Source organism: Eutrigla gurnardus (genome assembly GCF_963514095.1).
Source record: "Eutrigla gurnardus genome assembly, chromosome: 12".
In the NCBI taxonomy this organism is placed as follows: domain Eukaryota; kingdom Metazoa; phylum Chordata; class Actinopteri; order Perciformes; family Triglidae; genus Eutrigla; species Eutrigla gurnardus.
The window spans coordinates 11,870,896-11,882,852 of record NC_139926.1 but is presented as its reverse complement, the minus strand read 5'-3'; the positions used below and the strand labels follow the sequence as shown (position 1 = coordinate 11,882,852).

General features: G+C 41.9%; 1 protein-coding gene across 2 annotated transcripts; it reads left to right on the top strand.

Annotated features, from left to right (window-relative positions):
* The first annotated feature begins 1,291 nt into the window (after positions 1-1,291).
* Positions 1,292-7,101, top strand: umps (uridine monophosphate synthetase). 2 transcript variants are annotated; one of them, XR_014598109.1, is made up of 10 exons: positions 1,292-1,510; positions 2,270-2,423; positions 2,776-2,900; positions 3,002-3,287; positions 3,408-3,568; positions 3,787-3,904; positions 3,989-4,164; positions 4,252-4,366; positions 5,457-6,619; positions 6,677-7,100. XR_014598109.1 is itself a non-coding variant. In XM_084023633.1 (9 exons), exons 1-9 carry the CDS (start codon positions 1,361-1,363, stop codon positions 5,633-5,635), a joined length of 1,464 nt encoding a protein of 487 aa, XP_083879759.1. In that variant the 5' UTR covers positions 1,292-1,360; the 3' UTR covers positions 5,636-7,101. The 2 variants fall into 2 exon arrangements, 1 of the variants encoding a protein (XP_083879759.1); XM_084023633.1 differs by having other exon boundaries at positions 5,457-7,101.
* The last annotated feature ends 4,856 nt before the right edge of the window (positions 7,102-11,957 follow it).

The following is an 11,957-nucleotide window of genomic DNA, read 5'->3' as shown; positions in this document are numbered from 1 at the left end:
CCAAAACTACTTTTACAGTTGTCCTGCCTCAGCTTGACCGACCTATACAGACGTGACGGGAAAAAGGCAGATCTAAATCAAAGGAATTAGACAGTTTTTATCAACTTGAATCAGCATTCTTTGGTATTAAGTAGATTACGGTTGTAAAAGCTGCTGCCGGACTGTCTCTCTGTCGTCAGTGTCCTGCTATTTTGATGAGGAGAGCAACGGGTCACAAAGAGTAGTTTTTATATTACAAGAAATTCAAAACTTTCCTTCAAAAGATAAGCACTCTACGTTTGAGTTGGTTTTAAAATAACATTGCTTTGCTGTTATTACAGCATAGGCTCTTGAAGTCACCATGTAGATGTGATCTGTAATGTGCGTACATTAGGGTAGCACCTATGAAATCTATAAAGCAAAAGCTGAATGAACAAAATTTAAACTTATTTCAAATGGCCTATTGGAAAATGATTCATTATTTCCAAGTGAAATGCATTTTAGTTACATAAATGTTTGTATTTTTTGTTTATTTTTTAATTCACTTCTTTTATTTATCCCTTTTATTCAGGCATTTTGTTCGATGCTTTTTTGGGGGGTGTACACTTTATTTTTTGATTGATTAATTTGTTTTTATATTGTTGGTGCCAAAATCTGAACTACTGTCGACTGAATCTTTTTAATAAACTGAAAAAAATCCAAGCCAAATTTGTGTGTTTTTTTTTTGTTTTTTTTTCTGGAGATAATTGGTATTTACCAGGTTATTTATAAGCGAAGATGATATGCAAAACAGCCTGTTGTACAGGAAACAACAGGCTGCGGTTTGTAAGAGTAGAGAGAATAAATATAATCTATAACAGGTAATAAACATACATACATGCATACGATTTATATCAATAAATATATTGATTTGAAATAGATTTGAACCAGTTTTCGGGTCGAGAAGCCCTGGATATGCGGATGGTCAGCTTTTATTCTGAAAAGCAAAATAATCTGAACGCGCGCTCTGGTTGGTTCTTTCCGATTTCCGGGTAAGATGTATTTCCTTCAGAATAAAATTGAGTCTTTCTTGAAAAAAAGTTACTGTTGCGCTATAAAGTCGAGACGAGCCGAGTGTTTCTTCTGTTGCAGTTTTTTCCCTAGATAATGTCACTGAACGTTTAGACCGACGTTGTACTGGACTTTGATTGTAAATGGACAAAATATACAGTATGTCGAAATAGCCTCAACGTAGGAAAAGGCGAAGGGACACTTTTATTCTGAAAAAAATCAGAGGGGAAGTGTTTTGGCTGGGTGGGGAGACGGAGCTGAGAGAGAGAGTGGACTACAAGTTCGGGAGGAAAACTAGTTTGAAGACTTTTGGCAAAACAGGACGGACAAGATGGAAAACGTTTCCATTGAGAGTTTAATCCTGAAGCTCCACGACGTGGACGCCGTGAAGTTCGGAGAGTACAAGCTGAAGAGCGGCATGCTGACGCCCATTTACATCGACCTGAGGGTTCTCGTGTCCTACCCAGCGCTCATGAACCAGGTAAACACGTGTTGAGTCGGCTAAGCAGCGAGACGAACTGGTAAATCATGAAAAACCGACCGTGAAACGTCACTACCGCCATTCAAAGGATATGTTCTTGTCGTCGCGGTGAAATGAAAGCCTCCGCGTTTTGAAGGGGTGTCGCGTTGGTGCGCACGCGGCTGTTTACCGGTCCTGCAATCACAGTCCTGATGGACCTCCTCATAGGGGGACGACACCTTCACGCAGATGCAGCCTGTCTGCAGGATTCGGCCGCCTGTACGCATGGGCTGCCGTGTTCGGTGTTGTCTGCCTTGTCTAGTTGTTTTTATGTGTAACGCCAAGGACCATGCAGGAAATAAGTGTTATACTTTTGCATGTTATCCCTTTTGATCCAGAAATCAATCAATCATTATAATCTACTCTGATATAAAACAGTAGCCTCCACAATGCCTCTCCAACATGATCGTCTTTAAAAAATATATGCACAAGATGTCACTTATGACAAGGTAATTTATAACTTGCTGTTATTTGATCATTTTAAGTGAACATGGTAAGCATTAAAAGGTTCTACCAAGGTTTCAAGAAAAAAAGGGTTACACCTACTTATTAACCTGTTAAGTAGAGTTTTATCTGCATAATCAGGCACAGGAAATGAAGAAAAAAAACATAAAACAAAAAGGTCCATTTAATGTTGAGGAATTCCATGTGCCTTGGTTGTGTGTAGCCCTCACCTATAACCCTCCTGCCCCCTTTTTATTGTGCTTTTTTTGTTTGCAGGTGTCAACTCTTCTCTACCAGCGAGTGCAAGAAGAGGACCTGAAGTTTGACTCGGTGTGCGGGGTCCCATACACCGCGCTGCCTTTGGCCACAATCATCTGCTCCAGACATGAACTGCCCATGCTTATCAGGAGAAAGGAGGCCAAGGACTATGGTGGGCAAGATTTATGAATCAGACTTCCAGGAGTGCTGTCCTTGGGTTTGGTAGTAAATGTGTGTGGCTGGAAATGATGGATGAATTGTCCAGTTTTGCAGCACTTTCCCTGGATAGTGATACGAATGAACGTAAACTGAATTGTTTACAATCCTTATTATGATTTTCACCCATTATGAAACTTTGATCCCTTATGGATCTTCCACACTGTTCTGTGTGATGTCAGTTTGATGTGTTTCATTTCACTGAAAGAAGACTTTGCAAAGGGAATAACCCAGACTGGAAGTTGCACAACAACTCATGTTTCCTCTTTAAAGAGATACTGAGAAGAATGCCTATGTAACCCTTCCAGGAACCAAACGTTTGGTGGAAGGCTCGTTTCGCGAGGGGGATACGTGTCTGATCATTGAGGACACGGTGACCAGCGGCAGCAGCATCCTGGAGACTGCTGAAGTGCTCTACAAAGGCGGACTGAAGGTGCTCTATCAAAAATAGATGACCGTAGACTTGATTATAGAAGTCCATCAAGTAATGTGGCCATGTTACCAAGAGGAGCAACTATCTGTTATTTGTTCTAGGTGACAGACGCCATAGTGCTTATGGACAGAGAGCAAGGCGGCGTGGAGATGTTGGCGTCTCAGGGAATCAAGCTCCATCCCATCATCTCCATGTTCAAGCTGCTCAGCGTGCTGCAGGCAGCCGGACGCATCGACGCCCAAACCGCCCAGAGTGTCCACCAGTTCATCCTGGACAATAACACGTTCAGCCCCAAGAAGGAGAATGGCAACGGGGTCACTGCCACCAAGAAGCCATGTGTGGAGCGGAGCGTGGCGCTGAGCTACGCAGACAGAGCCAAACTACCAAGTATGTCGTCTTCCAAATCGGCCAGCACCAGCACGCTAATGAGAATATAGCTGATGATATTTCTTTGAAAGGTCACGCTCCAGCTCTCCAACCAGTCTCTCCCTCCCTTTTTGTCTGCAGACATTCACCCTCTGGCGTCGAAGCTGCTGAAGACCATGGAGGAGAAGAAGTCCAACCTGTGTGTGTCCGCCGATGTGACGAGCAGCGAGGAGCTGCTTCGGCTGGCGGACTCTCTTGGTCCCACCATCTGCATTCTCAAGACCCATGTAGACATCTTAAAGGTCCGAGTGAAACCAGTCCATATTTCACAAGAAGAACATTGTCAGGATTAGTGATGGGATGATATAGGATTCACAACACATTTATTTGTTTTTTGGGGGGTTTGAGCATATTTTGATGATTATCAGGATAATATTGTAATATATAATATAATATAATTAAAAAACGCTTGGCCGAGTCAGCACATAAAACTCAAAGCTCTTCCTATTTCTGCTGACAGGACTATACAATGGCATTCAGCCAGAAACTGCAGGCGTTGGCTGAGAAACACAACTTCCTCATCTTCGAAGATCGCAAGTTCGCAGACATTGGGAACACAGTCAAGCATCAGTATGAAGGTGAGAGGAATACGACAGACTTGGGTTGACGTGTGAAATACTTATTTTTTGCGAATGCTTTGAGCATCTTCGTCGGTTTCCCAGGTGGTCTGTTCCAGATCGCGTCCTGGTCCCACATAGTGAATGCCCATGCGGTGCCGGGGCCTGGCGTTGTGAAGGGACTGAGCGCTGTAGGAAAGCCTCTGGGCCGGGGCTGTTTGCTCATAGCACAGATGAGCAGCCACGGGTCACTGGCTACTGGTGAATACACAAAGGCTGCGGTAAGCGTTTTCAGACTGATCCAGTTTTAAAGTCCACAGTCCATGGCTTCCAGTTTACTTTATCTCTGTCGCCTGTTCTTTCTGCAGCTGACGATGGCGGAGGAGCAGTCAGACTTTGTGATCGGGTATATCTGTGGTTCTAAGGTCACTGATAGGCCAGAGTTCATCCACCTGACCCCAGGAGTGCAGTTGCAGGTTGGAGGTAAGTTTGCCTTTTTTTTTTTTTGCTGGGACTTTTTGCTGCTGCGATTTCCACGTATTCATTTCAGAGGAATTCCTTAAATATGCTATTAAATCTCTTAAAATATTTGGAAGGGAATTCTAATGGAAGACAGTGGAGCTAGTAGTTAATGCTTGAGACACAGTATATTTTTATAACATTACAGATTAGGGCTGGGCGATATCGAGTTTTTAAAATATACCGATATATTTTCAAACACGATATAGGATAAGACAATATCGTGATTTATGTAGCATTAAAATAACGTTATAAGTTTCTTTCATGGAGCCGCTAGTTCCCCTATTTCTCATCTCCCCGTGTTCTTCACACAACTCCGTCTCGCTCCGCCTCTCTTCCTCTCTGTGAAAACATAACCCCTCCCCTACCCGCTCACTTATACACAAGTCCCGCATGCAGCAACAACATGGCAGACACAAGTATGGCTTGATGTTGTTTTCAAGCAGCACCGTCTCACAATCGTCACAAGAGAACAACACAGAGAACATGACTGAAACTTTACTGACAAGTCGCTTCTGCACATATTTCGGCCTCTGGATCAGAGTATGTGAGTGCGAGCGAGCGGAGCTGAGCATCTTTATGATAAAAGTTAGACTTTGAGACCTTTTGACATTTCTTTGTATTTGGTTGATTTGATTTCCTAGAAATGCTTGAGGAATGTGTCACGATTTTTTCGAATAGTCATTAAATGATAAAATATTGAATGTTAATGCAACTATTGTCATTATCATTATATTTCCCCTCATAAGGTTACAATATAAAACACACTTTATTTAAACTCAACACTTCTATCCACTGTTCCCACAATATACCTTTAATTCCTTGAGTTAGATTTTTCTCTCTCGTATTGCCTTGAACATAGACAGGAAAAAGGTGAAAAAAGCTTGATGGCGTTGCACTCTGCTCGAGGTGTTGTGGCTCCTCTTAAACACAAGGAGGAGCTTTAGTACAAGAAATTATTCTGGGCCTATGACTAGTCCTCCTCATGCTCCTCTACAACCTCCCCTTCTCTGCCTCCCCTCCTCACCCATCCCTCTCTGTCCCTGTCTTGTAGGTGATGGGTTGGGCCAGCAGTACACCACCCCAGAGGAGGTTCTCTACAACAAAGGCTCTGATGTCATCATCGTCGGTCGGGGTATCCTGGAGGCCCCTGATAGGCTGAAAGCTGCTGAGTTGTACAGAAAGTCGGGCTGGGAGGCTTACACAAAGAGACTGGGCCAGAGTGGCCAGTAGGAGGTCAGGAGTGCCACCTGCATTGTTAACATCTAATTACAAATCTAATTACTACTCTGATAAGGACAATGACAATGAGCTGGCTGCTAAACTCCCACAGTCCCTCGAGGCTTTGTTTGTTAAAGCAGTATTATGAGCTGTTCTTCCCTTGACAAAGACTGCTGCTCCCACTCCAAAGCCTTTCTCTGCCACACGGCCACCATCGCTGTGTGTGTGCCTTCACATAATTACTGAAATTGTACTACAAACAAGGAAGGATAATACTTATACTTTTTAATGGTTCTGTCACAGCCATACTTATGGCTGCAATACAGTCTCATAACAAATCTCTGTAACCGAGTCATTGACGTTGGAATCCAGCTTCAGTATTAAGTTCAGTATTCAGACAATGAATTTCACAGGTCAGCTACACACAGATTTTTATGGCTTTGTTTTGCCTCGTTTAGGGTGGTCGCCATACTTGATTTTTTTTTTCAACAGCCACAGTTGTTTATTAGCTTGGATGATCTGTGTGTAACCCCTCAGATTGTTTTTAATTACAAGATATGGGATCGCTAAATGCACGAGTACGAATTGCCCTGATTATGAAGACTCCTTTTGCCACAAGGGCAACATTCCTGCATGCGAGTTCATATAATTGCTGAATTACTAGACAGCTATTTATAGTACAAATAAGAGGGGGTGTGGCTAATACTTTTTTACATGGTTGTGTACTTTTACGGTTGTTGTTCTGAGAATTTCCCAGTACACACGTTCTGGATTACAAGCATTGCTTTTCACAGTCTCACAGACTTACATACGACCGTCTTGTAGCAGCAGATCTCTGCTAGTAACACAGTCATGAACGTTGAACTCTTATTAAGTTGATTCTAAACTTCTGTTACTTCGTTTCATAGCAAATGGAACAACTTGGACAGTCACAATCCAGGGTGGGTTTCAAATAAGTTTGGACCATGGTCCTTTTTTAGGAAACACGTAATGAATGTCAACTCCTAAATGACTGCTTTGGACACGCCCCATTGATTGCAGGGCCCTAAAAAGAACATGACAAACACATTTGAACAGTGTTCGGCCTGCTTGATATTTTTCATCCTTGTTTTTGGCAGTTGTTAGATTATTACATTGAATGAGTGTGTAGCCATATTGTTTTAATTACAGGATGAAGGAATGCTTAGTGCAGCCAGATTAGTCATCACAACGGTCTTAAATCAAAATGTGTCTGCTAATAATAAATGCTGAAGTCTGGCAATCATTTCCCTCAAGATGTAAATTCAGTTATGTTACATGCTTATGAACATTACCTTCAGTTTGTGACGCCTCCCTTTTTAAAGTAAGCATATTTTTTTTAAATGATGTGTCCTGGGGCCATGACAGTTGTGCTGTTACTTCTAGGCGTACATGCAGTTAAATCGTGCTGCATTCTCATACATCGATGAATAAAAAGAATACGTATCAAACAGAAACCTCCCTTTGTGTTCCTATTATGACTACAAGAAGAAATGCAATGTGTCTCTTTTTGTTAAGTGAGAATATTTCAATAAATCTACTTTCAAAGTTTGTTTGGTATTGAACATATGTGCTCTTACTATAATAGTATACTGTTATTTATGTGTGCATACTGTAAATTCTAGATCACACCGGATCATCTCCACTGCTGTTTGATTCAGCTAGGTTTATATGTATTTCTAAATGAGAATGTGATCACATAATAAACTAAAACTCACCCGTATACAGGTGACAAAGGCTTTGAATTATGTCCCAAAAATGAAGGTACCATGAAATGTATTCACTGCAAATGTTTGCATGCCATTGAATAATTTTGTCTTCTTTTTACACTCATTTTACTTGGTAATTTTATCTTTATATTACCTTGAAGTTGTTTCATTCCAATTCAGAGCATATCTGTGATTGAGGGATTTTTCCAAATGGCTCCCAACATGGTCACAGCCGAGGAAGCGGCTAGCAGCTAACAGAGGGTGGTGTTATGAGCGTTAACTGCCGTATGAGCACAGTGAGGAGAGCCAGTGGTTAGCTAGCAAGTGTAGCACACATCAGGGATTTCCATGTCAAATCTGATTACAACACACAGGCAGAGCAACTTCCTTCTCTGCCTCGGGGAGACGGTACTCCATCATTTGAGATACAATAGCTGCTTGCCGTTATATTAATGCTCCGAATTTGGTTTGTTGATTGATACAAAAAATCCATATAATGCTAATGCAAAATAATGGAAAGATAAGTATACTGAGCTGTAAATTATGAATGAAAATACTCGATTTGATTGAGCTGGAACGGAATTCCAGTTTGAAACAATTCTGATCAAATAAATACACAAATACAGAATGATGAGTCTCTTGTTTTGTTGTGATCACTGCTAGCAGGTACAATGAATATAACCGTATGTGTGTTGAAATATTGCAAATGTGTAATTCTATGTAATTACACTTCCTTTAAAACTTGAAATGTATTAGTTTCCTATTCTGTCTCACATTTTTTAAATGTTATTAAACTCTCCCTGAATATCTCTGCATTGTGCCCACAAAAAAGAGAAATGAAAATAAGAATAGTCAAAATTGAAGCAGCAGGGACTGAGATATCCAAATGTTTAGTCCTTAGTGTTAGTCAAAAGTAGAATCTCAATTCCCATAATGCCTTTAGCCTAAATTAAGATAACCTCGATGACAACGTCAGGGTATAAGCCTCTCCAGGGCAACACAAGAAACTATATAACTGTTTTACACATTACGATAACTACGATAACTGTGAACTAATTACTTTGAAAGAGTTAGTAAGTGAGTTGTTTTTGTCAAACTGGTGGACTGTCCCTTTAATTTAAAGACATACAGTAAGTTTGTGTTAAGAGTTCCAACCCCCAGAGCAGTAACAAGACTCCTGATTGGCTCGCTATCTCTTTTGTGGGAAAGGTTCTGTTGTCAGTTGGCCAATTATAATGCTTTTCAATTACCAATAGTTTTCTGTATTATTAATTATTAAGATTAATAATTAAGCTTCTGAAGTATTTAATGACTTATAAATATCCAAATTTCATGACTTTCAGCAATGAAAGAAATGACACACAGTCTAATGTCATTGGACCAAGACCAGCTCCAAAAACTGTCACAGGTCAGGTCCTGATCCCCTGATTTCCTGTTTGGGATAGTTTGTATGTGTTTTGCTACATGAAGGTTTCCACATAGCAAATACTGTTCTGGAAGATGCCACAGTGAGTTTTTTCCCCCCAAAGTTGTCAGGCAGGATGAGCCGCCCATCAGCAGAAAGTCATTTGCAAGGCATATGATATGGAAATGATGCCCGGACAGACGCTGAACAAATTGAGTCGGCAGGTAGCGACCTTACAATGCACCTTTTTTTTTTTTTTTTTTACAGATGAACGCAGTCACAAAGGTCAGGCACGTTGCCTGGCACAGAGGAGGAGGAGGGAGGAAGGGAGGGAGGGAGGGAGGGAGGAGGAGGAAAGGGGGTGGTCAGAATAATGCATTTTGTGTGTGTGTGTGTGTGTGTGTGTGTGTGCGTGTGCGTGCACCCCTCCCCCTTTATGTCAATATTGGATCAGATCAACACGCACTATGCGACAGGTGTCACGCCCTGAGGATCCTCTGTGTGGTTTTCATCCATGAGGGGTGGAGAGAGAGAGAGGGAGAGAGAGAGAGGGAGAGCATGTAGAGGTATAAAAGGTGTATACCTGTCACAGACAACACACAGTGCATGTAAAAGGTGAGCCAAACCTGACCGGTGCATGTTGGCCTTCATGGCGTTGCTTCTTCTACAGGTAGGCTGTAAGGCTTTTCATTCCTTTGTCATGACCTTCAGAGCGTCCGTTCTTACAAGAGTGCACCATTCCTTGTTCTAACTTCTTCCAAATCTTCCTCCAAAGGTCACGCCGCCGACGGAGACGCCAGCTGTCCAACCTTCCTCCCCGGACCGTCGCCGCTCTCTGATCCCTCTTTCTGACTTTTTTCCCCGTCTGTATTTGCTTCACGTTGAGCCACACGTACAATACCTGAAGATTAAGTTTTGTTCGTTCGGCTCGCGTTACGCAGGTACGGGTTGGCAACTGGGAAAAAAAGACACAACGTTTGTTGTTTTTTTTAATCGTGGAGGGGAGCATCACTGTTGTTAACACTGTCAAGCCAATTAATGGACTGTTGGTTCTTGGTGGGGTTGTTTTAAAGTTTGTTTTAAGGATGTTCACGGGCACCAGATGGGTAAGGCCAGACATCGCTGCCACGATGCAGTGAGCCACATTTCTTAGTGGTGAAAAAATGTAGAAGACATTTCTGAGAAAACAAGAAAGTACACGAGCCCTGAAGTCAGGACTATTGTTCATCCTAAGATGACTTGATAACAGTTGCAGTCAGTGAAGCACCAGGTGTAGCACGTGTCACTGACTAGATTGCCTTATTTGCATACAGCTGGCAACAGGCAGCGCTCTGAAAGAAGCCATGTCAGCCTCGGACAACATGTTCCCTGACTGCTGGAGTCACAATCATGTATCCGAAGGTGAAAGGGGGAAAAAATCCTGTCATTTAAAGACATTTTGACAAGGAGAGCACAGAGAGAGTTCAAGCAGGTGAATTTGAGTGATTCAGGTAGATCATAGATACAAACACAAAAACTTCAAGTGTCAATCCAACATGTACTTTCTTGTGTTTTTTTACTGAAAAAGTCAAATCAAGATGATGAATCCCAGTCTCACATCGTTCCATATGCTCATGTAAAATCGGCTCCCTTTTAACCGGTCAGGTCAGTAATGATACTGCAAATGAGAGCATATGTTTTTTTGTTTTGTTTTGCAGTTTTCTTAACAGTAAGATCGTTATCATTACCGATAAAGCTGTAACTGCCATTAGGGAGAGTGCCCAAGTGATGGTTATTCACTGTTTGCTTTGCAGCCGGTGGTTGTCCCCGCCTGTCTGGGCCTGTTTGAACTGCCCCCGGATCAGATCGTATACACAATGAAAAGGTTGACATTTACAACGCTGGGGACGATAATCTCCGCATTTTTCCCCCCCTTTTTTTTATAATCATTTTCTCATTGGCACATTCATGTTGACTGCGTGAATGTTCCACTGGGGGCCTATTCATTACTGTCCGTCTCCTACGTCACGGACGGAGGCTGCAGGCGAGCACCAGGGAGCAGAGAGATGGGCTTAATGGGAGGCTATGTTAATCATTAACTAAACATTAACCACACACACACACACACACACACACACACACCAGACATCTGATATGGACCATCTGTCATTTGGAGGCCACGATGCAGCGTTCAGCCATCACACTTAGCGTTCATTTGATCTATTGCTCCTCATGTTTAAGAATATATCTTCGCGTGATTTAAATGCAACGCTGTTGTTTTCCTTTTCTTCCAGGATGGCGAAGCAAAGTGTTTTGGATTTCAGACAATAAACTGATGAAGTCGGTGTTGCAGCTATACCATTCCTCCTTACTGATGACTAAGTGATTGATGTATTTATTCAAAAGCAGCGCTGAAGCTGCGTCTCGTTCACGTAATAGAAATATAACAATGACACCCAGAGTAACATACAAAAACACTCAACCCCTAACCGATGTAACCATTGCCTGATTTGTATTAAATGATCCACTTTATCAGTTTACATGAACCATAAAAGCTACCATGAAAGACTGGGTTGAAACACAAGCGCTTTAAGATGGAAAGGTTTTGAATCTTTGCACATATGAGCCAAGAAGAACATGAAAATCAAACACATTATGTCCTACAAGTAAAACAATCATTTGGATTGCTGCTTCTGTGGCATTTAGCTCTCTTACTTTATTCTCTACTTCTAAAACATCGTCCCCATCACACACAAAACCCATCTGATAATCGCCTTACAAGAAGAGACATTATTGGAAAGCAACATGTCGTTCTTTACCTCAAAGTCTATTTGCCTCTACTTTAAGCTCTAGTCAATATTTGTTTAAAGCCAGAGGAAGGGGAAGCTCACACTCCTCAGTATCCTGGTTGCCTTGCCCCAATTCAAACCGACTATCCCAACTGGTGCTGCTGCTGCTGCTACACCCTTCCTACCGGCTCCAGGAGCTGTATTAGTAAGCAAATCAGACATGTTTTTGGGAGGGTTGGATGTTCCCATTCAGAGGAAGGTTTGAAGAAGCATGTTACAGGTGATTGCTATGTTGTGATCTTTGTCATCTTTGAAATAGGCCTGTAGCTCATGTGATGTGGGCCTGAACCAGAAACATTTTACCTATATTCATTTTCCACCTGTCTGCTCAAACAACAAATAAAAGACATTACTTTTGTGTTTGGAAAAGAGGA

Excerpts from the sequence above, each read along its gene's own strand:
- umps (XM_084023633.1), top strand. The coding sequence starts at position 1,361 with ATGGAAAACGTTTCCATTGAGAGTTTAATCCTGAAGCTCCACGACGTG. Across the intron at positions 1,511-2,269 it reads ACCCAGCGCTCATGAACCAG|GTGTCAACTCTTCTCTACCA; the intron begins GTAAACACGTGT and ends TTTTGTTTGCAG. Across the intron at positions 2,424-2,775 it reads AAAGGAGGCCAAGGACTATG|GAACCAAACGTTTGGTGGAA; the intron begins GTGGGCAAGATT and ends TAACCCTTCCAG.